This window comes from Hylobates moloch, unplaced genomic scaffold (assembly GCF_009828535.3).
Source record: "Hylobates moloch isolate HMO894 unplaced genomic scaffold, HMol_V3 SCAFFOLD_24, whole genome shotgun sequence".
NCBI classification, from domain to species: Eukaryota; Metazoa; Chordata; class Mammalia; order Primates; family Hylobatidae; genus Hylobates; species Hylobates moloch.
This window is the reverse complement of record NW_026652299.1, coordinates 27,033,314-27,058,176: the sequence shown is the minus strand read 5'-3', so window position 1 is coordinate 27,058,176 and position 24,863 is coordinate 27,033,314. Positions and strand designations below refer to the sequence as shown.

The window sequence follows — 24,863 nt, the reverse complement described above, 5'->3', positions numbered from 1 at the left end:
GGTCATCAGTTTGCAAACTATTCACGTCCCTTAGTATTGCCTAAAACTTTCCCCTTTGCCATGAAATAGTAAAAATGTAAGTCAGAATATGCCCACTTAAGGCCTGCATTGTACCTTTTCAGTTCCTTTTTGAGGGATAAATGATGATTTCAATGTCCTACTATTCTCTAACCTATTACCAGGAAGAAGCTTGTGGTTGTTATTATTATTGTAATTATAGTTACCCATTCTCGTTCATTACTGCCTTTGTGCCTTTGCCATTCCTGCCTTGTCCCTTTCTTGCCCCAGGGAGCTTGCAACACATTATTCTCTCTTAGAATGCATTTCACTTTCCTCACGCCTGCCTGATTTTCAGGTCTTGGTGCAGAGGCTTCCTCAGAAATACCTTGCCTGGACTTCTGTGGCCTCTAGGAATTCGCTTTCCTAAGGCTCCTTATGCTGGCTTATGATCAGCTTTGTGAGAATAAAGATGGGAGCTGCTGTGTTCACCTCTGAATTACCAGCAGCCGGCCCAGTGCCAGGCACAGGGTGGGCATTTACAAATATCCTTGGCATACACAAAGGGTATGTGAGCTGGTGTGGTGGACCATGCCTGTAGTAGCTGGGATTATAGGCGCCCGCCACCATGCCCTAATTTTTGTTTTTTTTTTTTTTTTAGCAGGGACGGGGTTTTACCATGTTGGCCAGGCAGGTCTCAAACTCCTGAGCTCAAGTGAACCGCCCGCCTTGACCTCCCAAAGTGCTGAGATTACAGGCATGAGCCACCGTACCCAACTCATGGGTCTTTAAAATACAAAATTTGAGGGAAAAACACACACACACAATTGGAAGGCCCTGTTTTCTATCTTAAAACAATTTTTGGAGTCTTTAGTGTACTTAGATTTCTTTATACAGAAATGAAAATGGTGTTTGAGCTTGGCTTACTATATTCAGTTATGTGCAGTTAGGCCAGGCTGTGATAACCTGTGTGCATATGTGGTGGCCATGAGACTAGACCCAGAAGGTAAACCCTTTCCAAAGAGAAAGAGTACACTTTTTGTAGGGCCCCTTTTCCTGCCAAAACAGTGAGCCTTGCCCTGCTGCTTAGTCAAAGGCATTCTTTTGCTTCATTGTTCAAGGCAAATTGGAACCTTCCTTCTACCTTTCTCTGCCTCCTACTTTTAAATTCCGTGGCCATGACAGAGATGCCTGAGTAATCCTCTCCCACGTAGATGAGGTTACGCCTTTGGTAAAAGGCCTACAGCATAGTGTGATTTGGCCGTCTCTGAACCACCATGCCCAAAATGTCTCTCACCACCCTCTGCCTTTCCCTTCACTTTGTTACAGAACACTGTTCTCTTCCTTCTTTGCCTTTATCACAGATTTGTCTTTACAAATGTCATACCCCTTTGTACTGGAAAGTCCCTTTGGGCAGTTAGCATGAATGTTTTGTTCATATTGTATTCCCAGGAACTAGTAAAGTGCCTGAAATGTAGTAGATCCTCATCCTCAATGAATAAACAAAAGAGGGAGATAGTTATCCAAGTCAGGTGGCAACTAGCCTGCTTCTCCTCCTATAAATTATCTTGGCTGTTATTTCTTGAAGTAAATTAATGCTTACTCATGAACTCAGAGCTTAAGAAAGAGAATCTGTTCTCCTCTTCCATTCTCCATTTGTTCCTTTCTTTTCCCCCTTTCTCCCACCTCTTCCCCACCATGTTCTCTTATATCTTTCCCTTGTTTCCTCCCACTGCCATCAAGAGGTCCATAGTCAACTGGAAGAGAATCCTGGCCTCCATAGTCACAGCATATTTGTGAACTGGATGGAAGCCCTGTGATGGGGCCCAAGACCCTGGCCCTGCACTGTCTGTGCTCAGAAGTTCCCTGCATGGTGGTGTTTGTGCCCAGCAAGGCTGACTTTTTGGCATGCAGGACAAAGGGGAGCAAGTGTGAGGATAGTTATCAAATAGGTACTCTTAGTAATATATCTATAATTTACAAAAATCTCTTTAAGGATATCTTGTACCTTACGTAGAATAACTGCACTTATCTGTACTTCCTCCTCCTAAAATACACTTGCTTGAAACCTCTCATGATGTCGATTCCTCCTAAGCTTTGCTTTCTTCCTGTTTTTAGCCTGCAGTTGTGTGGCCTGTATACCCGGCCATGTATCAGAATGTCTGGATAATTCTCTAGACAAATAATAGCAGGGAAGCCGAGTGCCATTTGCATTAGGTTTGTAATAATAACCAAATGTAATTAAAATAATTTTAGAAAGCTGACTACTTTGAAATTTTGAAACAAGTTATTTTTGGTTTATGTTAACTCTTTAATTTATGTAAATACAGCAGTGAGAACTCTAGATAGCTATTGTTTTAAGCATATGTATGCTGTAGTTATCCAAAGGTGTTATTAAATTCATTGAAAACCATCAACTAAAATATGATTTTAACTTTTCAAATTGTAGGACTGGAATTATTCAGATTTGTATGAACATTGCACCAAAAAACCAGACATATTAATATTGATGGGAGAAAACCCAAATTCTTGTGTGTGTGTGTATACACACACACACACATATACATACATACATATATATACACACACACATATTCATTCATATTCTCTCTGTCAGATATTTGCTAGGAAAAACCTTCAGATTCCTAAAGTAAGAACTCATTTTTTCCTTCACTACAATGGTTAATTCTTTTCATGCTATCCTGAGCTTTACTGAGCTATTGTAGACGTTTATAGTCATCCTGTCTCCACAGAGAGAAGCTTGAAAGCAGCTAGAAATTCATGGCCAGAGAGTACACAAGTCAACAGTGAGGTGATTCATAAACTAACTTTCTACCAGGCCCTGTGTGGGGCAGGGAGGGGGAAGGGGGCAGATAAAGCAGGATGCCCAGATGGATGAGGTCAGTCTTCTGCTCAGGAGAGCTTTGGTATCTAAAAGAGGAAGATTCCTACAGATGACCACTTATTTCAGCCCCTCTTCCCTCCGTCTCTTGCTCCTGCTGGATGAACTCTGATTTAGGTGGCTGATGGAGGGGACTAGAGGACGGTCCCAGCTCTGCGAACATAGCAAGTGGGAGAAGCAGAAGCAGCTGTCTTGGGGAAGGCTGTGTCAGTTTTCATCTTACCCTGGGTGTGTCCGGTCCTGGGCAGAGTTTGAGGCACTAATACACGTATGTCTGGGAATGATGGTCCTTAACGACACATGAAGCGAGGCTTTCAGTCTAAGAGCTCTTGTGGATGTTGAGAAATGGTGGACGTTTCTATGGAGAATTGAGTTCCTGTGGATGTTTCAGTGTGAGTGTCATTCCAGGAGATGATGCTGTGGGCTCAGCTCAGGTGCTCTGAGAGTTTTGTGTTGGGGACTAGCTATTCCAGCAGGAAGGATAGTTTATTCCCATCTTCCCTAATTCACCCCCTAGGAAGCTCTTTGGTACTCTGGATGTTAAAGCACCAGTCTCTTTGTGTTCCCTTCCTTTGCTTTTTGGCTCTAAGGGTAAGTTTATGGTCTTTCTGACATATGTTTAGAGATACTCTTCTTCAAGACTGATCTTAATCACTCTTGGCATGTCGCTGTAAGTTCTTTTCTCTGAGGAAGGCATAGTATTAACAGGGTTAACTTAAACTGGGCCTCCGGTTTGGCCAAGTGATTCTAACTTCAGGAACCCTAACTTCTGGACATGACTTGGGGAATTTGTCTTTAATTTTCTGTTCCCTAGTGTCCAGGATGGGCACACTCGCAGTGTAGTGGGGCACCTGGGCCTGTCCAGGTGCAGAGGGAGCTGGCTAGTTTGTTCATTATCCCCTGTCAGGAGTTCCTTGCCCCTGCTACATCTGTTCAGGAATAGTCTTTGGAATTTGTTTTCTCTCGCTGTATATTCACTGAGCATGGTAGCCCAGGGTATTCCTGAGTTAAGTAGGATGTGCACACATTTAAAGCCGCTCACACTCTCAGTTAATGTTAAGTGGACCCAAGTAGTACGGGTCACATCCAAGGGTTGGTTGGGGGGCACAGTGGATCCTTTCTAAATTTGTTTGGCCCTATTTTGGATTCATATGTCATATTGTGTGTGTGCTGTTTAGGAAAACCTCACTGAATCCTGCGTGCTGTTGATTGTATGTGTTCTCACGTTGGACTGTGCACTCCAGAGTGAGAACCATGACTTCCCTTTCTGCATCCCAGTTCCCAACAAAGTACTTCAGACACAAGCGTGCTTACTAGAGAAATGCTGGAGAGATGAAGGAAGATGCACATGGTCACCTATTGGTATTCAGAGGTGGTATCCTCTCCAGTAGCCTCCCAGTGGTAGAGGCTAGGGCAAGGCTGGTGCTCTGGGAGTCCAGTTTTATTACAGAAGTAACAAAATGATTAGTTTGAGACCAAATCACCTGTAAGGTGACCCTGTGCTCTGGACTTGAACTTCCAAGTTACAGGGCATGGAGGATTTGGAGAGAGTTTAAAACATTGATGCCACTTGATGGAAGCATATTCCAATTGAGCTTTTTTCTTTTGCTTGCAAATGGCAAACTATTTTCTTTCTTGTGACTCTGAGAAAATTGTCATTGAGACCTCCTAAGGATGCTTGACAAAGGGGAAATGGATACTTTCCCATTGGAATCAGTTCTAGAGAAGGTGGTTTTAACCATGCCTTCCTCCATTTCTCAATAATGTCCATACATTTTTTTTCGGCTGCCTAACTTGAATTAGTTGTATGGCCTTTTAAACCCATTTTTAAAGAAAATTTTATTCCTAATTCCTCACTTCTATTGAAATATTTTTGAAGAGCTGGTTTTTTGCATGCAAAGCATAGCACAAATAATGAGGGTATAACATAGCTGCCATTTGTCCAGTACTTATGGTTTTCCTGTCTTTAATGCATTTTGTCTAATCTGCATGACATCTCTTTGATACAGTACAGAGATGCTTTGGGTTGCCAGCAATGCAGGCCTCATTCCAAGTGGTATAAGGGAGAAGGGGAGTGACTTGGCTCGTGGAACTGAGAAGTCTGGGTGTGTGGGTCTTGCGGTCCCCCTTTGGACGCATGCCAGGCAGTAGACCTCGGCTCTCACTGCCCCTGACTCTGCTTTCTTTTGCTTTGCCTCTCTTTTAGGCAGGCACTGCCATTTGTTGGCTCCAACAGCTCTAGGCTTATACCTGCATAGCTCTAAGTCCACAAGAAGAGAGGTTCTAGAATTAATTACTGTAATGGGTTGGGAGAGCCCTGATGCTGTGGCCAGGATCCACTGAGGCAAACAAAGGTGTCATCACTCTTGAGAGTGGGGGAGGGTGGTTACCCTGGGCTGTCAGTAGAAGAAGTGGGTTGATATTGGGTGGGCAGCACATTTCATAGGTAGACAGGATCATCCTTTTTCACACAGGGAAACAGAAGCCTATCTCTTTTCATTTTCTTTTTATACCTCGCATGAGTTTGGTCTTGCTGAAAGTGCAGGCCTGTGACGTTACAGCTCTGCCCCAGGACAGGCTCACTGCCCAGTGCGAGCTGTGGATTTCTTCCTGCACAGAATCATCCCTGGGCTCCTCTGTTGTGAGTATGCCTGCATCTCACTGGAGCCTGGTTATAAGTTATATAGCAACAGCCAGGGCATTTTCCACCTGAAACCCACAGAGGAATTGTGCCTTGATCTGCACCTGCAGGAGGCACTCAGCAGCTCTTACCCAGTGTGAACTTTGAGCTCCTACAGTGCCTTAAGGAGCAGGCATCTGTGGAAGTTGGCTTTCTGCCCTCCTCACAGTTCATTTCCCTCTCCAGTTTCCAGTAGTGTTTTCCTTGCCTGTCTTTCCCCGGTGTCGTCCCGTTTGAACTCCCTTTGTGAAGGACTAGTAAAGCTGAAATGAATTTTGAGTTGTCACCTGTCTGTGCTCCAGTTCTCTCTTCTCACGTTATCTGTACCAGTGGTGTCATTGTTGAGATCGTCTTAAAATGCCAGCCCAGCTTTTTGGCAGCAAGCTTTTGGGCGGAAGGAATGGAACGTGATCCCTAACTGGCAGCTTGATAGCATTCCAGGCTCACTTCTGTGGTAGAGGATGGATTACTGGTGCCAAAGGGCAGAAGTAGCACCCTCAGAGCTTCTATTATGCTAGCACCCTCAGAGCCTCTATTATGCCATTTCCACCTGTGTATTGTCAAAAATGCCAACATTTCCAGCCAAGTTGGAAATTTTTATATTCCCTGTGTTCTGACAAAAGCCTTCCTTAATTTCGTAAACAGGGAGAGGAATTTTTGTTTCAGAATATGGATATTGAAGGATTTTTTGTACAGAGTGGTAGAACCGGCCCTGTTTAACACTGGTCCATATTGACCGGATTGGGGGTGATACGTGTACCCTAGTTCCCGTACTTTGATGGAGAAGGGGAGGTAGAAACTTAGAAGAAAAAGTCTTTATCCAGCCATTCAATTCAGACGGTGTGTTTTGCACTTTTACACTTTTCTATTTATCCAACTTTGGTTAAAATTAAGAGGGAACAGGGCCGGGCGCGGTGGCTCACGCTTGTAATCCCAGCACTTTGGGAGGCCGAGGCGGGCGGATCACGAGGTCAGGAGATCGAGACCACGGTGAAACCCTGTCTCTACTAAAAATACAAAAAATTAGCCGGGCGTGGTGGCGGGCGCCTGTAGTCCCAGCTACTTGGAGAGGCTGAGGCAGGAGAATGGCGTGAACCCGGGAGGCGGAGCTTGCAGTGAGCCGAGATCGCACCACTGCACTCCAGCCTGGGCGACAGAGCGAGACTCCGTCTCAAAAAAAAAAAAAAAAAAAAAAGAGGGAACAGATGAGCAAGGAATATAGTTTGGATAATGAGCAAAAATTCCTCCGATATATGAACATGGAATATCTTTCTGTTTGTTAGGTTTGTCTTTAACGGATCTTAACAGTGTTATGTGGTTTCCTTTTGTTAAAGTTGTTAGGTGTTTTTATTGATGCTATTGTTGTTTTCTTAATTTGATGTATAGAATATACGATGGATTTTTTAATATTGGTTTTATATCCTACAACCTCACTGAACTTGTTTATTGGTTCTAATTTTTTGCATGCATTCTTTAGTGTTTTCTACATACCAAATCAAGTCATTTGTAAATGGAGATAGTTTTAGTTCTTCCAATCCAGTCTGCGTGCTTTTTTTTTCTTTTTCTGGTCGGATTTCCCTGGCTAGAATGTCTACCACAATGTTGAATAGAAGTAGTGAGAGTAAACATCTTCGCTTGTTCCTGGTCTTAGGGGGAAAGCATCCGGTCTTTCACCATGTTGTTGATGGCGTGTGTGTGTGTGTTTTGAGACGGAGTCTGGCTCCATCGCCCAGGCCGGAGTGCAGTGGCGCAATCTCAGCTCACTGCAACCTCCCGCTCCCAGCTTCAAGCGATCCTCCTGCCTCAGCCTCCCGAGTAGCTGGGATTACAGGAGTGTGCTACCATGCTGGGCTAAATTTTGTATTTTTAGTAGAGATGAGGTTTCACCATGTTGGTCAGGCTGGTCTGGAACTCCTGACCTCAGGCAGTCCACCCGCCTCGGCCTCCCAAAGTGCCGGGATTACAGGCGTGAGCCACCGTGCCTGGCCTGTAGGTGGTCTTTATCAGGTTGAGGGAGTTCTCTTCTAATCCCTGCTTGTAGTGTTTTTAGCATGAAAGCATTTTACTGTGTTTAGAGAATATGTTGTTTTTTGTCTTTTATTATATTAATATGACAACTATGATGTATACTGAACAAACATTACATTCCTGGGATAAGTCACACATGGCTATAATGTTAATTATTTTTATATGTTGCTGAATTTGGTTTGCTAGTATTTTTTGAGGATTTTTAATGTTTATATTCATAAGAGATATTGAGATATTGAAGATACTGTACTTGAAATTATCTTAAATAATTTTAAGTAAGCAAACATATGCAATAAGAATTAAACAGCACAATGTACAGAACATACTTAGCACAGTGCGCAGCACCTCCTAAGCATCAGCTTATGAGAATTGCTTTAAGACCGAAGTGACAATAGTCCTCCTCTCAGCGTTGTCAGGAGGATTTAATGTGACTATGCAAAACCAAACCTAGGACCTGGTACACAGTTGTGTGCTGTGATTCTATTAGTTGTTACTTTTCTTGTTACTTTTAAACATACTGACTGCAGTGGTATTATGAAGGTGAAAAATTGAAAACAATTCAACTATCAATAAATAGATGATTGATTAAATATAGTGCATGCACACAGTGTCACAATAAATAGTCTTTAAAATTGACTAGATTAATATTGATCTAGAAAAATATTGGTGTGCAAAATAGCAGTTTTTATACATGTGTGTATAGAATTCATGTTTATGAATGCATTAAAGCCTAGAAATGCATATATATCAAATTGCTAGTTTAATTTGGGGAGCTTATGATTGCTTATAGTGAAACTGTGACTTAGTTTTAAAATAGGTATATGTTTTATCAGGAAAGAAGGATATACATTTCTTTCTAGCAGGAAAATTTGGAAGCTTAAAAACTATTTGAGGTTTTAATTGTCTTTGTTGATTTGTCCTCAGTTATTTTCATAGCCTTGTTTGAATTTATTACCTAATTAAACCATATGCACGTTAAAAAAGTAATAAAAGCTTCTAAAAATGATATATGCGAAAAGATTTTCATCCATTCACAAATTTTGCCTTTCTTCATGTGGACTACCAGAATTAAATTTTTTTGAATGTCTACTGGGTGTTGGCCCAGACTCTGTTCTAGATGTTGTAAATACCAAGAAGAATACAAAGTGGTCCCTACTCCAGGGACAGAGAGACCAAACAGATCTGCAGCCAGCTAATTTCAGGGGGCGATGGAGTAAATGGTACATGCATAGTCAGAGCCGGGCAGTATCTCAGGCTAGCAGTAGACTTGTGTTTTCAAGAATGCACACGGGTGTGTCTGGCAGACAGGACAAGAATTGAGATAGCAGAAACAGCCTTTGCAAAAGGTTTGGAGCTCTGCAAATTCAAGAAGAAAGAAATTTTGGGATATTTATGAAAAGCAGCTGCCTTTGGGCTGATTATCCTGTCTCTGTGCAGCTTCCTCTTGAGAGAGCTAATTATAGTCTAGTTAGTAGGCTGCCACATTTCTTACTCCCTTGGAGGAGAATCTCAATTAGCAGGGAGTGGGTGAATCTGAAAGCCTGTCAGGATAGCAACTTCTTCAAAGTGACCCTGCTGCAGTGAAGCAGAGAGATAGTTGTCTTTTCTTTAGAAGATGAGGCATTCTCCCCACTTCTATCCATCAAAGCCTGTCTCAGGAGAAGAGAAGGAAAAGCTTTGTAGTTTAGGTTCTGGCTTTCCTGGTGGATAGGCAATGAGCAGATATTTCTTAGTTTCTGTGATGTTTTGTTGGTCATCATAGATGAGTGTTTAAATTTTCCAAGCGAACAGCATGGCCCAAAGCTTCTAATTACAAGTTCCAGACACCAGACTTGAATTCACGTTTGTCTTTAGACTGATATCTCTGCCCCCCATAGCCAAACTTGTAGCCACAGTGGTGTATTCCTTCTGATCTGTCTGTGGCTTGTTGCTTGGTATCTCCCCTATGCAGCCTGGTTAAAGTTCAGTTCTGGGGCAGCTGGGCTCTGCTGGGGCTTTCTTAGGGACTTCAGTGGAGGCTGCTGAAGGGACTGGTTCTGACCTCCTAGTGCTGGTCCTGGCTATCCCTCAGCCTGCCTCCAGCATCTGGACCTCAGTAGTAGACCTGTTCAGCTTCTGGAAGTGTGCTAGTTTGCTTCTAAGGCCATGGATGATTGTGTTTGTAATCTGGCTTTATTTTTGCTGTTTTGCTGCTATTTTTCCCTTCATTATGTCTACTTACTTGGATTGCCAGGGGTGGGGTGATTCAGGGTTGGATGAAAATTATAGTATCACTCTGTAGAAATTTCATGAGTCATTTTTAAGTGGTTTATCCTGATGCTGTAGAAGGTGGAATGGAGCTCAGGTGATTTTTAAAGTATCAAAGGAGGTGATGCTTGCTAGGAACTGAAGGCTTCCATCTGCTTATTTCAGATTTCTACCCGAGACTATCAGATGAGAGAAGTGGCCCTCCCATGGCAGTCTTTGCAGTGGGGCTGAAGATACAATTAATTATTTCTGTGGGCTTAAAGAGAACTTCCCCTTAAGACGATTTTATGTGTAACACATGCTGTTGTATTATGTGAAAATGTTAAAATTGATGTAATGGCATGAGCCTGCAGTTAAAAATACTCATTTTTACCCATTTCTGCCTTAGTTAAAGCTCTAGAAAAAGAGGTTAGATGTCTGCTTAGCAGAAAAGCCTAAAGAAAATGGGAATCCAAATGGCTAGTAGAGTTCAGTATGGGTTGATTTAGCTGAGAAATACTGTAATGTTAGAACCTGGATGTGAGACTCTTCATCCTGGACTGTAACCATGGTCCAGTTGCAGATACAGCTTATTTGCCCAGTTAAAGAATGGCTCATTCTACATAGCAGAATTTCCCAGTTAAGTGAAACTAGGTACCTTTCTGATGACCCAGCCTCCTTTTAAATTTAATCTTAATTTCTGATGTCTGAAAAGCTAGGAAACATAGGCTAAACTTATTTTTAAACAGTATGTTAGTTAAGTTTTCAAATAATTGTCTCAGTTGGTTTTTATCCTCCAAAAGCCTTTGCAGGTGTTTTCAGTTCAAAGCATTGTGTCCAGCTCTTAATCTAGAAAATAAATACACTTTTTGTCCTCTATTTTCCTGAATTTCCAATCGAGATGGGAAATGTGAATTACTTCCTTCACTAGCTCACAGATCATTGAAAAATTGAATCTTAAGTTGTTGTGCGGGGTCATTGTGCTGTTATTGTATAGATGTGATTTGACCCCTGTACTATCAACCGTATTCTAAGCATTTTGGGTTTAGGGGTTTTTATGTGCATATGTTTGCTTTTCGTAGTTTCTATTAGGCTATTAGGCCTTCAGCTCACTTATTAACATTACTTTGCTTAATTCGTGCGTCCTCCTCACTATCCCTATAGTTAGTTGCTTCTAATCTGCTTAGGAAATCAGCTAAATAAGCTTGTTAGATTTGTTTCCAAAGGGTAAGTAAAAAGACAAGCAGCCTCCTAAAGTTCAGTTTAAAAAGCCCTACTTTGGCTGCTCAGTATGCCTTTTCCTCCTTCTCTTCTTTTTTTTTTTATTTGAGACGGAGTCTTGCTCTGTCACCCAGGCTGGAGCGCAGTGGCGCGATCTTGGCTCACTGCAACCTCTGCCTCTCAGGTTCACGCCATTCTCCTGCTTCAGCCTCCCAAGTAGCTGGGACTACAGGTGCCTGCCACAACGCCCGGCTAACTTTTTTGTATTTTTAGTAGAGACGGGGTGTCACCGTGTTAACCAGGATGGTCTCTATCTCCTGACCTCGTGATCCGCCTGCTTCGGCCGCCCAAAGTGCTGGGATTACAGGCGTGAGCCACTGCGCCTGGCCTCCTCGTTCCCTACTTTGGGAGGCATTTCATACAGGTGTTGGTGATGAAGGGCATGCCTTCTCAGTAAGGTTTGTGATACACTATCGTGTGACATCTTCAGGCAATTTAGACAAGTTATAATTAACTTTGAAAAATATATGCTCTTTGAGGACGGAAATGGAACCACTTCCATTTTCTTCATGCCTTCCCTGTGCCTTATTTCCTGTATAGTTTTGTGTGTGTCATCTAGTTCAGCAACACATATATCCTAATTTTGGTTCCCCTGGCCCCCAGGTTATTGGCATATTACATAAGAATATAAAAAGAATGAAAGCTAAATATTTTTGCTTTAAATAGTCATCTTTTATAGAAATGATAATGTGAAAGAATTAAAACAGGAGAATAAATAATAAAATATGAGGAGAAAGTCTTATATTTATCCACATATTTACCATATCTACTGCTCTTTATTTCTTTATGTAAATCCAAGTTTCCAACTGGTATCATTTTTCCTTTTGCCTGAAGATCTTCCTGTTAATTTCTTGAAGTGCAGGTCTGCTGATGACAATTTTTGTTTGAGTTTTTATTTTGCCTTTATTCTTAACATGTTTTCACTGGATATAGAATTCTAGGTTACTTCTAGGTGAATACCATTTTCAAGCGTCATTTCCATTGTGTTCTGGCTGGCAGGGTTTCTGATGAAGTCTGCTGCTGCTTTTATATTTGCTCTTCTGTGTGCTATGTCTCTTCCCCTGGCTGCTCTTGTCTGGGTTTAAGCAGTTTGATAATGGTGTGCCTCCGTATGCTTTTCTGTGTGTGTGTCTTGCTTGGGGCGTGCAGCTTCTTGGATCTGTAGGTTTATAATTTCTATCAAATTTGGAAATGTTTTGGCCATCATTTCTCAGTCTTTTTCTGTCCTTCCCCTTCTTCCCCTTGTGCTGCGGGCCTGCGGTGTTGTGTATGTTAGACTGCTTGATATTATCCTTCATGTCTCTGAGACTCTATTCCATTTATTTACTTTTTCAGCCTATTTTGTTTCTGTGTTTATTTTGGATAAATTCTATTGCTGTATGTTTAAGTTTCCTGATTTTTTTCTTTACTTCTACAGTGTTTAGTCTGTACTTAATCTCAATCAGTGAAATTTTCATTTCAGATATTATGTTTTCTTAAAATCTGTAAGTTCCATTGGATTCTTTAAAAAAACTTTCTTTTTTTCTTATGTCTATGAATTCTTTTAATATTGAACATAGTTATAATAGAAGTTTAATGTTCTTATTTCATCATTTCTCAGAAGTTTACTATTTTCTGATTTTTTTGCCCCTCGTGATTATGGGCCACATTTTCTTCCCTCTTGTCATGTTTAGGAAAATTTTTTTTAAGGCTTGTCTGTACATAGTGAAGGAATTTTTTATTGGATGTTGTGTAGTGTGAATGTTACCTTGTTGAGTGTCTATGTCTTGTTACATTTGTTTTAGGAATATCATGCTTTGTTTTGGCAAATCAGATAAGTTACTCGCAGGTCTGCCTAATGCCCTGTAGGCCTGCTTTTAAGCTCTGATAGGGCAGATTTCGTTTAACTTTCACTCCAGACATACTTCAGTCTCACTAAGACCTGACCTCTCTGGGGTTCTCCATTGAATGCCTTGGGTGGGGGTCACCAAGAACATTCCACTTTGGCTGTTTGGAGCTTCCCTACTTGTGTAAACTCTAAGAATTGTTCATTTCATACCCTCTTGGTCGTTTTCTGCCTTGCTTCATGGAAGTTCACTCACACACTTGAGGCCTAGAACTTAGCACATTTCTGTAGCCCTATTTCTGTGTAGCTTCCTGTAATTTCTAGCACCCTCAACTTCTCTGAACTCTGTTCTTTATTGTCTGCAGTATCTAATCTGCAGGGCTACTAAGTTTAATTTGAGTTCCCCTTCCCTGTACTTGGTGACCTGGAAATTATTAACACCTCCAGGCAGAAAGTTGGGGTGATTGTATAGCTTACCTTGTTTGTTTCTTTTCTTGCAGGGAAAAACAAACAAATCCATATCTTTATGCAATTTAGCTGAACAGCCAAGTTCTTAACTGCCTGTTGTCCAGTGCCTGCACGTAGTCCTTTTATATATACTGTCAGGTTTTCTAGCTATTTATTGCAAGAGGTTAAGTCTGGTTCACGCCTAGTCTATCACTGATGCAAGCAAAAATTTCAGGAATTCCATTGAAATTGGTCCATTGAAAATAATTCTTGGCAACTGAGTACTGTTCTAAATGACATGCCTGAATATGTTAGAAGACTGAACTAAACATAATTTACATGAATTTGTGAGTGAAGCATGATAGTGTCCTCATGTCTCCCATTAATTTTTTACCTGTCTGACAGACTGGAACTGTTCCCACTCAGCAGAATGATTATGATTTAAGGTAGTAGAATAATGACAGCAGTTCAAATGTTCTTGGAGCTCCCCAGAGGACAGATAGGCTGAGTGAGATCTGTCCTTGTCACTGCTAATGCTGGCAGTACTCAGTGGGTGACTTCTCCTTTGGGTTGTTCTTATTCTTTACGTTAGACTTAAATTTTCCTTTTGGGAAGGCCATTATGAACCACTTTCTGAATCCACGGGAAGTCTATGCTAATTAAGAGCATTGTGCATCTGAATCAATGAAAAATGGATGTATAGATTGAAAGAACCATCTTGAAACAGCATGGCATAACAAGACAATCTGGGGGATTTAAAGGCACAGTGAAAGGAGCTAATTTGCATAAGGACATGGATTTGTGAAGATGTCTTTCTCTCCTCCTCCCCCTACACTGTGTTGAATACACTGAACCATGTAATTTGGAGTGCATGGATGGTCAGAAATGTTCCAGAATGTGAAAATAACTGTTTATAGATGGTGGTTTTATGAGAGATTGTTTCCTTCTTTATATTTGTTCTATTTTTCAAAATTTGAGTGCGAAAGTATTCTGGGTATGTGAAAGCAAGTATGATCTTTGTAGCTTCATTCTGGGCTTAACCTAAGGCTTTCCAGACCCTAGAGGGGCACCTCAGATTCCAAAACAGTGTGCAAAATCAGTCTCGAAGACTAATTGTTTTATAATCAGGTGAAAAAGTATATGTATATATATTTTGTTTTTGTTTTTTAAAAAACATTGGTTTCTGTGCTTACTGTTCAGATAAAAATTTCGATGATGAAGATTCTGTGGATGGTAACAGACCTTCCTCTGCTAGTTCTACATCATCCAAGGCTCCACCAAGTTCTCGGAGAAATGTTGGAATGGGAACCACCCGCCGGCTTGGTTCATCCACCCTTGGATCCAAGTCTTCAGGTTAGTCTAAGCCATATGTGGTGTTCTGGGGTCAGCTATGCCAGCTTTTCAAACCAGAGGTGCAAGTACTTGCCTATGGTGGCCCTCAGAAGTGATACAGTCCCCATATGCAGCAGGTTTCTGCCTGCTATTCTTTAATTGAATTAGCATTGCGATACTGATGCTGATAAGCTGGGAAGTTGTAAATTTGAGCTACTGTGTGACTTTTGCCACATTCTGGTAAGGTGGAGCCTGTAGGAGAAGGAAGCCAGCACAGAGGAAAGCATAGCTCAGAGATAGGAACAAGAGCGCACCCTCATTGCATTATTTAGTTATCTGGATCCAGCAATGCCTGAAACCACTAGAGGCGTTTTAGACAATTTCTATTTAACAAGACTGAGAATAATCCAGAAGTCACACTGTAACTCCTGTCTTTAAAGTATATCTTGTAGACTGGCCCCTAGGTATGGGGGTGTGTGTGCATACTCCGCATGCAGGGTCGGGCTGTGGGTGGTGGAGACCAGCCACCTCTGCTCCAGTTCCCGGTGAGCCATGGTGAGGTGGCAGCTGTTGGTGTGTCTTTTGGATAGCAGCATGAAGTGGACCTGGGCCAGCGGGAGGTAGCTCTGTGGGAGTGGAAGGCCTGTATTTCTCTACCTGGACCGCAGGCTCTTCATGCAGGAAGGGCAGAACTCAGGACCGTAAAGACAATCATCTGTAGAAAGCTGGGTAGCAGCAGCCCCACAGAAGAGTGACCAGACTGTTAAAAGAAAAACGAACAGAAAACAGGAACAACAAAAAACCCCATCCAAAGGACCACAGCCTCAAAGATCAAAGGTAGATAAGCCCACAAAGATAAGAAAGAATTCAACACAAAAGTGCTGAAAACTCAAAAAGCCGGAGTGGCCCTTTTCCTTCAGCAACCCCTCTCCAGCAAGGGCTCAGAACTAGGCTGAGACTGAGATGGCTGAAATGACAGAAGTAGGCCTCAGAATGTGGATAATAATGAAATTCACTGAGCTAAAGGAGCATGGGGTTGGGTTTAGGGTTGGGGTTAGGTTTAGGGTATTCACATAGGAAGAGAGGAAGTCAAAATATCTTTATTTGCAGATGACATGATCCTGTATCTAGAAAAACCCCAGTGTCTCAGCCCAAAAGCTTCTTAAGCTGATAAGCAACTTCAGCAAAGTCTCAGGATACAAAATCAATGTGCAAATATTGCTAGTATTCCTGTACATCAACACCAGGCCAGCAGAGAGCCAAATCTTGAATGAATTCCCATTCACAATTGCCACAAAAAGAATAAAATACCTAGGAATACAGCTAACAAGGGAAGTGGAGGACTTCCTCAAGGAGCACTACAAAACACTGCTCAAAGAAATCAGAGACGATACAAACAAATGGAAAAACAGTCCATGCTCATGGATAGGAAGAATTAATATTATGAAATGGCCATACTGCCCAAAGCAATTATAGATTTAATGCTATTCCTATTAAACTAACATTGACAGAATTAGAAGAAACTATCTTAAAATCCATATGGAACCAAATAAGAGCTCATATAACCAAGGCAATCCTAAGCAAAAAGAACAAAGCTGGAGGCATCATGCTATCCAACTTTATACTATAAGGCTACCCCTAACCAAAACAGTGTGGTACTAGTACAAGAACAGACACATAGACCAATGGAATAGAATAGAGAACCCAGAAATAAAGACCTCACGACTACAACCATCTGATCTTCGACAAACCTGATAAAAACAAGCAATAGGGAAAGAATTCCCTGTTTAATAAATGGTGCTGGGAGAACTGGGTAGCCATATGCAGAAAATTGAAACTGGACCTCTTCCTTACACGCTGTACAAAAATCAAGATGGATGAAAGACTTAAGTGTATAACTCAAAACTATAAAACCCTAGAAGAAAATCTAGGCAATGCCATTTAGGACATAGGCATGGGCAAAGATTTCATGACGAAGACGCCAAAAGCAATTGCAACAAAAGCAAAAATTGACAAATGGACCTAATTAAAGAGCTTGTGCACAGCAAAATAAACTGTCATCGGAGAGAACATGCAACCTACAGAATGGGAGAAAAATTTTGCAATCTATCCATCTGGCAAAGGCCTAACATCCAGAATCTACAAGGAACTTAAATTTACAAGAAAAAACAACCCCATTAAAAAGTGGGCAAAGAAAATGAGCAGACAGTTATGAAAAGAGGATGAACATGCGGCCAACAAACATGAAAAAAAGCTCAACATCACTGTTTATTAGAGAAATGCAAATCACAATGAGATACCATCTCACACCAGTCAGAATGGCTATTATTAAAAAGTCAGAAAAACAATAGATGATGGTGAGGTTGTGGAGAAAAAGGAGTGCTTTTACACTGTTGGTGGGAGTGTAAATTAATTCAACCACTGTGGAAGACAGTGTGGCAATTCCTCAAAGACCTAGAGGCAGAAATACCATTTGACCCAGCAATCCCATTACTGGGCATATACCCAAAGGAATATAAATCATTCTGTTATAAAGATACATGTATGCATATGTTCATCCCAGCACTATTCACAGTAGCAAAGACATGGAATCAACCTAAATGCCCATCAATGATAGACTGGATAAAGAAAATGTGGTACATATATACCATGGAATACTATGCATTCATAAAAAGGAACAAGATCACGTCCTTTGCAGGAACATGGATGGAGGTGGAAGCCATTATCCTCAGCAGTCTAATGCAGGAACAGAAAACCAAATACTGCATGTTCTCACTTATAAGTGGGAGCTGAATGATGAGAACACATGGACACATGGGTGGGGAAAACACACACTGGGACGTGTTGCAGGGTTTGGGGTAAGAGAATAGCTAATGTGCTGGTTTTAATACCTAGGTGATGGGATGATCTGTGCAGCAAACCACCATGACACACGTTTACCTATGTAACAAACCTGCACATCCTACACATGTACCCCTGAACTTAAAAGTTGGGAATAAAAATAAGTAAGATAAAACACATTTTGTTCTTACAAGTAACATGGTTCCTTGTGAGACCAGTATGGATGTTGCATTAAATAAATTGTAGGAGATTTCTCCCATAAATTCTTCCTTTCACCTCTAATGTAGACAGTTAAGTTGTTATATACAACTCTCATTTTCTCTCAAATTTTACATTTACATGCAAATTCCCTCCGAAATTTACCTCAGAAAAATTGTGTAGCTGCTGCTCTTAGAACCGTTTTCACTGATGGCTCTGAGCTTTGAGCTGTTGTTGGTGGTGGGGATAGTGGTGGGTGGGGAATCCCATGAGCCAAAAAAGATGAAGCCGAGTGGGCCAAGTAAAAGCTGTACTCATGATTAGCATTAAAATGCTGTCTCCTGATGGCCTCTCCTGAATTCTGAACTGGCCCTAGAATATTGGTATCTTGACAAGACCAGCATGCGACCACTCTGCCTCCTGACCCCAGCATCTGTGATAGAGGAGCTGTAAGAATGTTAATTGTGCTTATTTCTGGTTCTTTCTAATCATTTTTTTGGTGTATTTTAAAACATTTTACTTTTTGTTATTGAGTTTAAGTTCACATAATATAAAATTAGCCATTTTAAAGGGAATGTTTTCAGTGTTTCGTCTACCTTGTAGCATATATCAATACATTGTTCCTTTTGATGCCTGAACAATCTTTCTAATCTTTTTTCTTGATCTATTCTTGGGTAATTATCCATTGCACAAACAAGGCTTAGAAAATTACTAGACTGGTGTTTTCCTTCCCATCTCACGTCCATACCCCTTCCAGAAGTCCCTGCTGTGTAGATCATGCACATATCAGCCCGGTTTTCCCCTTCAGCCCTGCACTTATCCTTTTTCCATGTTGTTTAATGCCATAGTCATGAATTTCCTGGTTAGCTCCTCCTCATCAGATAGCTTAGGCTCAGGGACTGTTGTTGGCCTTTGAGTCTTCTTTGGTATTTGTGGGTACATGGTGTAGGGCCTTATGCAAAGGAGGCATTCAGGGCCTATCTGCTCAATGGGATCCAGTTTTTATGCTAAAACAGACACAGAACACCATATCACAGTGAGTGACTATCGTCCTTTATAGTAGTTAGCTTTTCCACATTGTGAGTGATCTTCAGCAAGAGTGATGACACACATTTACTGCTACCTGGGATTGTCTTTAAAGCCCCTTTCTGTCTGGATAGTTATCAGGACCCCGAACACCAGATACATGTGTGGTAAGAAGGTCTTAGAAAAGCAATCAGACTAATCCATGTAAATCATTAATGGGAGTTATGAAGATGACTATAGACACCGGTTTTTACAATGTGAAAAAAATCTGATAAAGCATCACTTGGTTTTCATACATAAAGGGGAGCTCATACTAGCAAAAAGAAATACTTTCTTCAAATACTTTTAATTATACAAAGCATCTTAGGATAAGTTTGTAGGAGAAACTTGTAACTGATTCTTAAGTGAAAAAAATGACAGTTATCATGAGTTCAAGGAAATAGAAATGTTTTCAAACTAATATAAAGTTAAATAAAACTGTGAAATTATTTAGGACTTGTTTGAATATTCACAAATTTGTTATGCTGGATTCCCAGTAATAACAAGTTATTCCCTGATGAATTAAATTTTCTGCTTGATCCATTTATTAGGAATCTTTCAAAGGACTTGTATATCAATACAATATCTAAATCCTTTAAAACCCATACCCCCCCTGCTTAAACAGGTAGTCTAAGTGACCTTAAGCTAATGTATATAGCATTGTAGAATTACTATATTTCATCTTGATATGAAGTCAGTAATGTTTGTCAATTTCATGACACTCCAAAGTTATATGAAGCCTTTTTAAAAAATGTTCTGAATCTTCCAAAATGTAATTTTGATTGTGTATGTTTAGACTTCTTCAGTGTATGTGTTATATACATTGTTTCATATTGTTTACATTTTTAAAATTCTTTTTTACAGCTGCAAAAGAAGGAGCTGGTGCTGTTGATGAAGAGGATTTTATTAAAGCATTTGATGATGTACCTGTAGTACAGGTCAGTGAGGAGATTTGAGTATGATTACAAACAAGGGTCAACTTGCTCTTCAAGTTTTATTTTTCAATCCTGCCTATGTAATGTTGTTTACTAGGTCAGGTAATTTTAACTGTCAACACTACAGGAGATCTGAGGTGCAGACTAGAAAATGTTGGAGCAAAAGTCAAGGCCCAAGATGATCTTTCAGTAAGAACAGGAAAGACATTGGTTGTTCTATCATTAAGTTGATGGATCAGGCCACATAAAAGAGAAAGAAATAGATGATGCTAAATTAGAGAATAAAAAAAGTATATTTATTTAGGGATTTTTTTAAGAAAGATTCATAAATTTGAAGGATTTTGGTGTCTGAAAAGTTATAGAGAATGGTTTAATAAGAGCTTAGTTTATACCTTCTTTGATGCTTCACTTTAAGTACCTAACAGATGAAACAAAGATTATTTATAAAAATTGGGATACAGCCACAAGTTTTTGACTGCTTTGTGCCTTAGTATCGTGTGTTGCTGACTGAGACTAATACTTTTCCTCAGCCTACACTGACTGTCTGTGCTCTGGATTCCTGTGGCACTTACTGTCTGTTATGTACAACTCTCTTTGCCACCTTGGTTGCCATATGTGTATAAAGCAGGTAACAAGAATCTCAGTGGCCTAGGCAACATGGTGAAACCTCATCTCTATAAAAGATACAAAAATCATCCATGGTGGCTTGTGCCTATAGTTCTAGCTACTCGGGAGAGTGAGGTGGGAGGCTCCCTTGAACCCGGGAGGTGGAGTTTGTCGTGAGCCGAGATTGCGCCACTGCACTCCATCCTGGGTGACAGAGTGAGACCCAGTGTCTTAAACAAAAAACAATCTCGGGTTCAGGTTCTTCCTTAAGTACTTGACCTGACCTTCCCAGCATACATCAAGATTGATTATACCCTGTACCTTACCTGTTTTCTAGGTAAGATGTGGGGATAAATGAGAAAGTAGATTTGAAAGTGTTTAAAATTATAGGTGTAGTGTCATGTTATAAATAATACTAAGTGATAAATGACTTAGGCATCACTGGCTGTTTCCCGTTAGGCTTGTTTCTCTTCGTACATGAAATCATCTGTTAAGTTTATAGTAAAGCTATGTTTGAGGCAGGGTTATTCACATATGACAGCAAATCTTGTGAGTGCACATTTATAGTTAGAAAGATCCTCATTATAGACAAAACTGTTCAGATATTTTCTCATAGGTATTTCTTAAAAATGAAATAATTTCTTTTACTATACTTAATGTTCTTGACTTCGTGTAATTAAGAAATAATCTGTTTATTCTGCATGTTTTTATATTCATTGTAATTAATTTTGCTTACAGATTTATTCCAGCCGAGACCTTGAGGAATCCATAAACAAAATTAGGGAAATATTATCTGATGACAAGCACGATTGGGAGCAGAGAGTAAATGCTGTAAGCTGTTGACTTCATGTGATTACGTTTTCATAAGATGTATTTAAATATCTCAAACACTTTATTGTGAAATTGGGACAGCTCTAATGAATTCTAAATAATACATATTTTAAATTCAAATTATCATATTTATGCTTCACCCTTTTAGTAGAGTACCTCCTTTTATTTTTATTTTGAAAACCCACCAACTTACACCTTTATGAATCGCCTAGTCTTTTAACAAAGACCTAACTGTGCAATGTATGGTGATAGTATCCACTCTCACCTTAGCAGAAATTTCATTCTGTGATTGTTTGCCTTTAAGGTGGCTTTTTTGTGGCATTTTTAGTGTATGTCCTCCAGTATTCTTTTCTTTCTTCTTACCACTTGCTAGAAAGTTATGTCTCCTTTATTTTTAAAAGTAGATTAATGGAAAGTGGGCTGGGCATTAAAGTGAGGGTGTGTCTTATCTGAGAAGGTTATTTTCTACTGGTTGGCTGGCAAGAAGAGAGGTGGTACAATTGCCATTATATTGTATTTCAAATTCAGACCAGCCAGTTAATGGTTCAGTGGAGGATAGTAAATACTATAGGAATGCTTCTTCCTTTGATTCTTAAATAAATGGCAGTTGAAGTGGGGTGTTGGGGGGAGGTAAGCTTAGGAGGGGCTTTTCACAAGCCAAAAGTTTTTAATTATTTATCATTAGTGTTGTAGGATCTATAAATACTTTAAGATATTTCAAATGTAAAACATTTTTTTATAGAAATTATAATATATGTGTCACAAATACTCCAGTTAAAAATTATTTAGTCTTATTTGTGATATGTAGATTTGTTTATTGTATTAGCTAATATTTAACTGGCTGAATTCTCTTGGGAAAACTTTCTAATCAGTTGAACTTTTAACAATGATCTCTTTTGTATTTGATGGCTTCTTTTGTGTATTTTATGTTAGAATTGTTTTCTGTTTTTCTGAATTTTCTCTATTCCATTAGCTAAAAAAGATTAGATCTTTACTTTTGGCTGGTGCTGCTGAGTATGATAACTTCTTTCAACATTTGCGTCTTTTGGATGGAGCCTTTAAACTCTCTGCTAAGGATCTGCGGTCTCAGGTAGTGCGGGAGGCTTGTATCACGTTGGGGTAAGGACTGCGATGCTCCATATTCTCACCATAAAATAGTGTCACCACAGAGCTTCAGAGATGTCTCCTTGAACATGTGAGCTGGGTCTCTTTAATGTAAATTCTGACTAGTCTCCAAGACCCATTCCAGTTAACACTTCTTTCAGTAGTGTTACAGTACTTTTTGCTCAATTATGTGAAATGTGACAGATTTTAAATTTTATTCAATGACATAGCTCTGAAGCCTTTATTTCAAACTTTGAAGCAGTTGTTAATATGGAAAAATGAAATTCTATAAAATCCTGTTTCTCTGATTTTTCATTGATTTTTGCTGGCAGGTAATAGGGTGTTTATCAGAATGTTTGTTCCTAAAAGAGTACTGTAAAGTTAAAGGCATTTACTGCAGTAAAATTTCATTCTAGCTGTACATGTACTAGTGATCAAAGCTAATAAAACTTTGTGTTAGAATGTATGTCGGAATATCAAAGCAGCAGCAGGAGGAGGCATTGCAGCTGTTTAAAGTTTTGGCTGAAGTCAGATTTTGAAGCCTGAATATTTTATGTTAAGATAAAAGAAAAAAGAAAAAGGAGCCAAGGGTGCTTTTTCATATTTGTGTTTTATTAATATATAATCAGTTTGTTTGCTATTTTAAGACTAGTTGGGGCAGGTGGGCTGGTATGTGCCTGGAGTCCCAGCTACTTGGAAAGCCAAAGTGGGAGGATTGCTTGAGCCCAAGAGTTCAAGTTCAGCATGGGCAACATAGTGAGATCCTGCCTCTAGAAAACAAACAAAAAGCTCCACAGACTAGTTGGAAATGTTTTTTTAAAAAACAAACAACCAAAAAAACAAAAGAACTTTTGGGCTAAGAACTATTTGCCATGTTCTTAACATGCACATCAGAAATCTTAGACCCTCGTCCTTTCTAGATAACTTTAAATGAAGGCTCTAGATGTTAAGTGGTTTAAATGCTTCACTGTCTCTAAGAAAAATAACTACAGTCCAGTATCCATTTCTTGTTTTAGGCATCTGTCATCAGTTCTGGGGAATAAGTTTGACCATGGAGCTGAAGCCATTATGCCAACTATCTTTAATTTAATTCCAAACAGTGCCAAAATTATGGCCACATCTGGTGTTGTAGCTGTTAGGTTAATTATTCGGGTAAGTATGTTATAGGCCATACATGAAATAAGCAAGTGGTAAATACTGATGGTTGATAAATATTAGAGGCATTTTTGTTAACATAATTATATTGAATAATTAAATTTATTAGCATAATTATATTGGAATTTTATATATATATATATCATCTTTTCCCCCTACTTAATTGTGGCATGTGAGCTTTTTATAATCCATAATGTGAATTATGGATGTGTTATAAAGTTAATGAGGTATTGATTGTTAACTCATTATTGATTTAAAATGTTCGAACATCCGGTGTCTGCTTCTGAGTTTATATTGTATTCTTGTTACTCAGATATTACTCTTAGTCTTACCTCCTTAGTCCCAGTCCTTCCATTTTAGGTATTGGTGCTTGTGGTTTTACTGTTCACCCAAAAGTTTGATTAATTGCACATAAGCACGAAACAAAATGTTCTCTTTGATTAGGTTTTCTAGGCACTTATTTAAATTTAAATAATTATCCAAGTAATTTATACACAAGTTTTTAACAAAATCTAATAGTTCACAAAGGTTTAAAATGGTTTTCCACATTATCTCCCCACCACTTTCAAGTCATTTTTGCCCAGAGGCAGCTCTTGAAACTTTGAGGCTTGATGATGTTGTCTAAAATCTATCCAGAATATTCTTGATTATTGGTTATTTACTTTGTATTATAAGTTCTTACTGTTCTTACTTGCACTGCCTACTTTAACTGTTAAACCCAAGGTCATTATTGGACATTTCCATTGAAACAGTATCAAAATATATTGGTCTGATGACTCCTTTTAAACCCACTCAGATCTCTACAGCTGAGATAATTTAGACCTCGTACTAATGATTGTTTTAGGCTTATCTTCATGTCATCATGTTGCCTGTTCTTAACTCTGTAAATTTTCTAATGGCTTTTGACAATATCCTGTGAATTCTTTTTTTCTTTTTAAAACTCACTGACATTCTAATCTGAATGTATATGTGCTATAAGTAGGTTAGTAAGGAAGTGATTCTCTTAATTTTGTTTTTTGTATTTGCAAGTGTTGACCTCTGTTTTTTGTTGTTATTCACAGCACACGCACATCCCTAGGTTAATACCTGTCATAACAAGCAACTGTACCTCTAAGTCTGTCGCAGTTAGAAGGTAAATTTTAAAGGGTTTTCTCATTGTTTTTGAATTGTTTAAAAACCAAAAAAAATTCCATATCTCCTTCCATGGATAAAATTTCATGTATAACATGCTTAGTATTACTTAAAATCACTGCAATAAATGACTTTGAGTTGAAGAATCAAGATCTAAATATTTTGGGAAATGAATGTGGACAACCTCTATTATGTTTCTATATTTGTGTGTGTGTGCGTGTATGTGTGTGTATGTGTATGTGTCTGTGTGAGAGAAAGTGAGTTTGGGTGTAGTGGCAG

General features: G+C 39.6%; 1 protein-coding gene across 1 annotated transcript in view; it reads left to right on the top strand.

Moving 5' to 3' along the window:
* Nucleotides 1–24,863, top strand: part of CLASP1 (cytoplasmic linker associated protein 1) — a 301,973-nt gene that overhangs the window by 153,820 nt on the left and 123,290 nt on the right. Inside the window, exons 9-14 of the mRNA XM_058434402.1 lie at nt 14,587–14,739; nt 19,687–19,760; nt 21,102–21,194; nt 22,168–22,313; nt 23,315–23,450; nt 24,515–24,585. Of these exons, the coding sequence (XP_058290385.1) occupies nt 14,587–14,739; nt 19,687–19,760; nt 21,102–21,194; nt 22,168–22,313; nt 23,315–23,450; nt 24,515–24,585 (673 nt within the window). The remainder of the gene's footprint in view (nt 1–14,586; nt 14,740–19,686; nt 19,761–21,101; nt 21,195–22,167; nt 22,314–23,314; nt 23,451–24,514; nt 24,586–24,863) is intronic.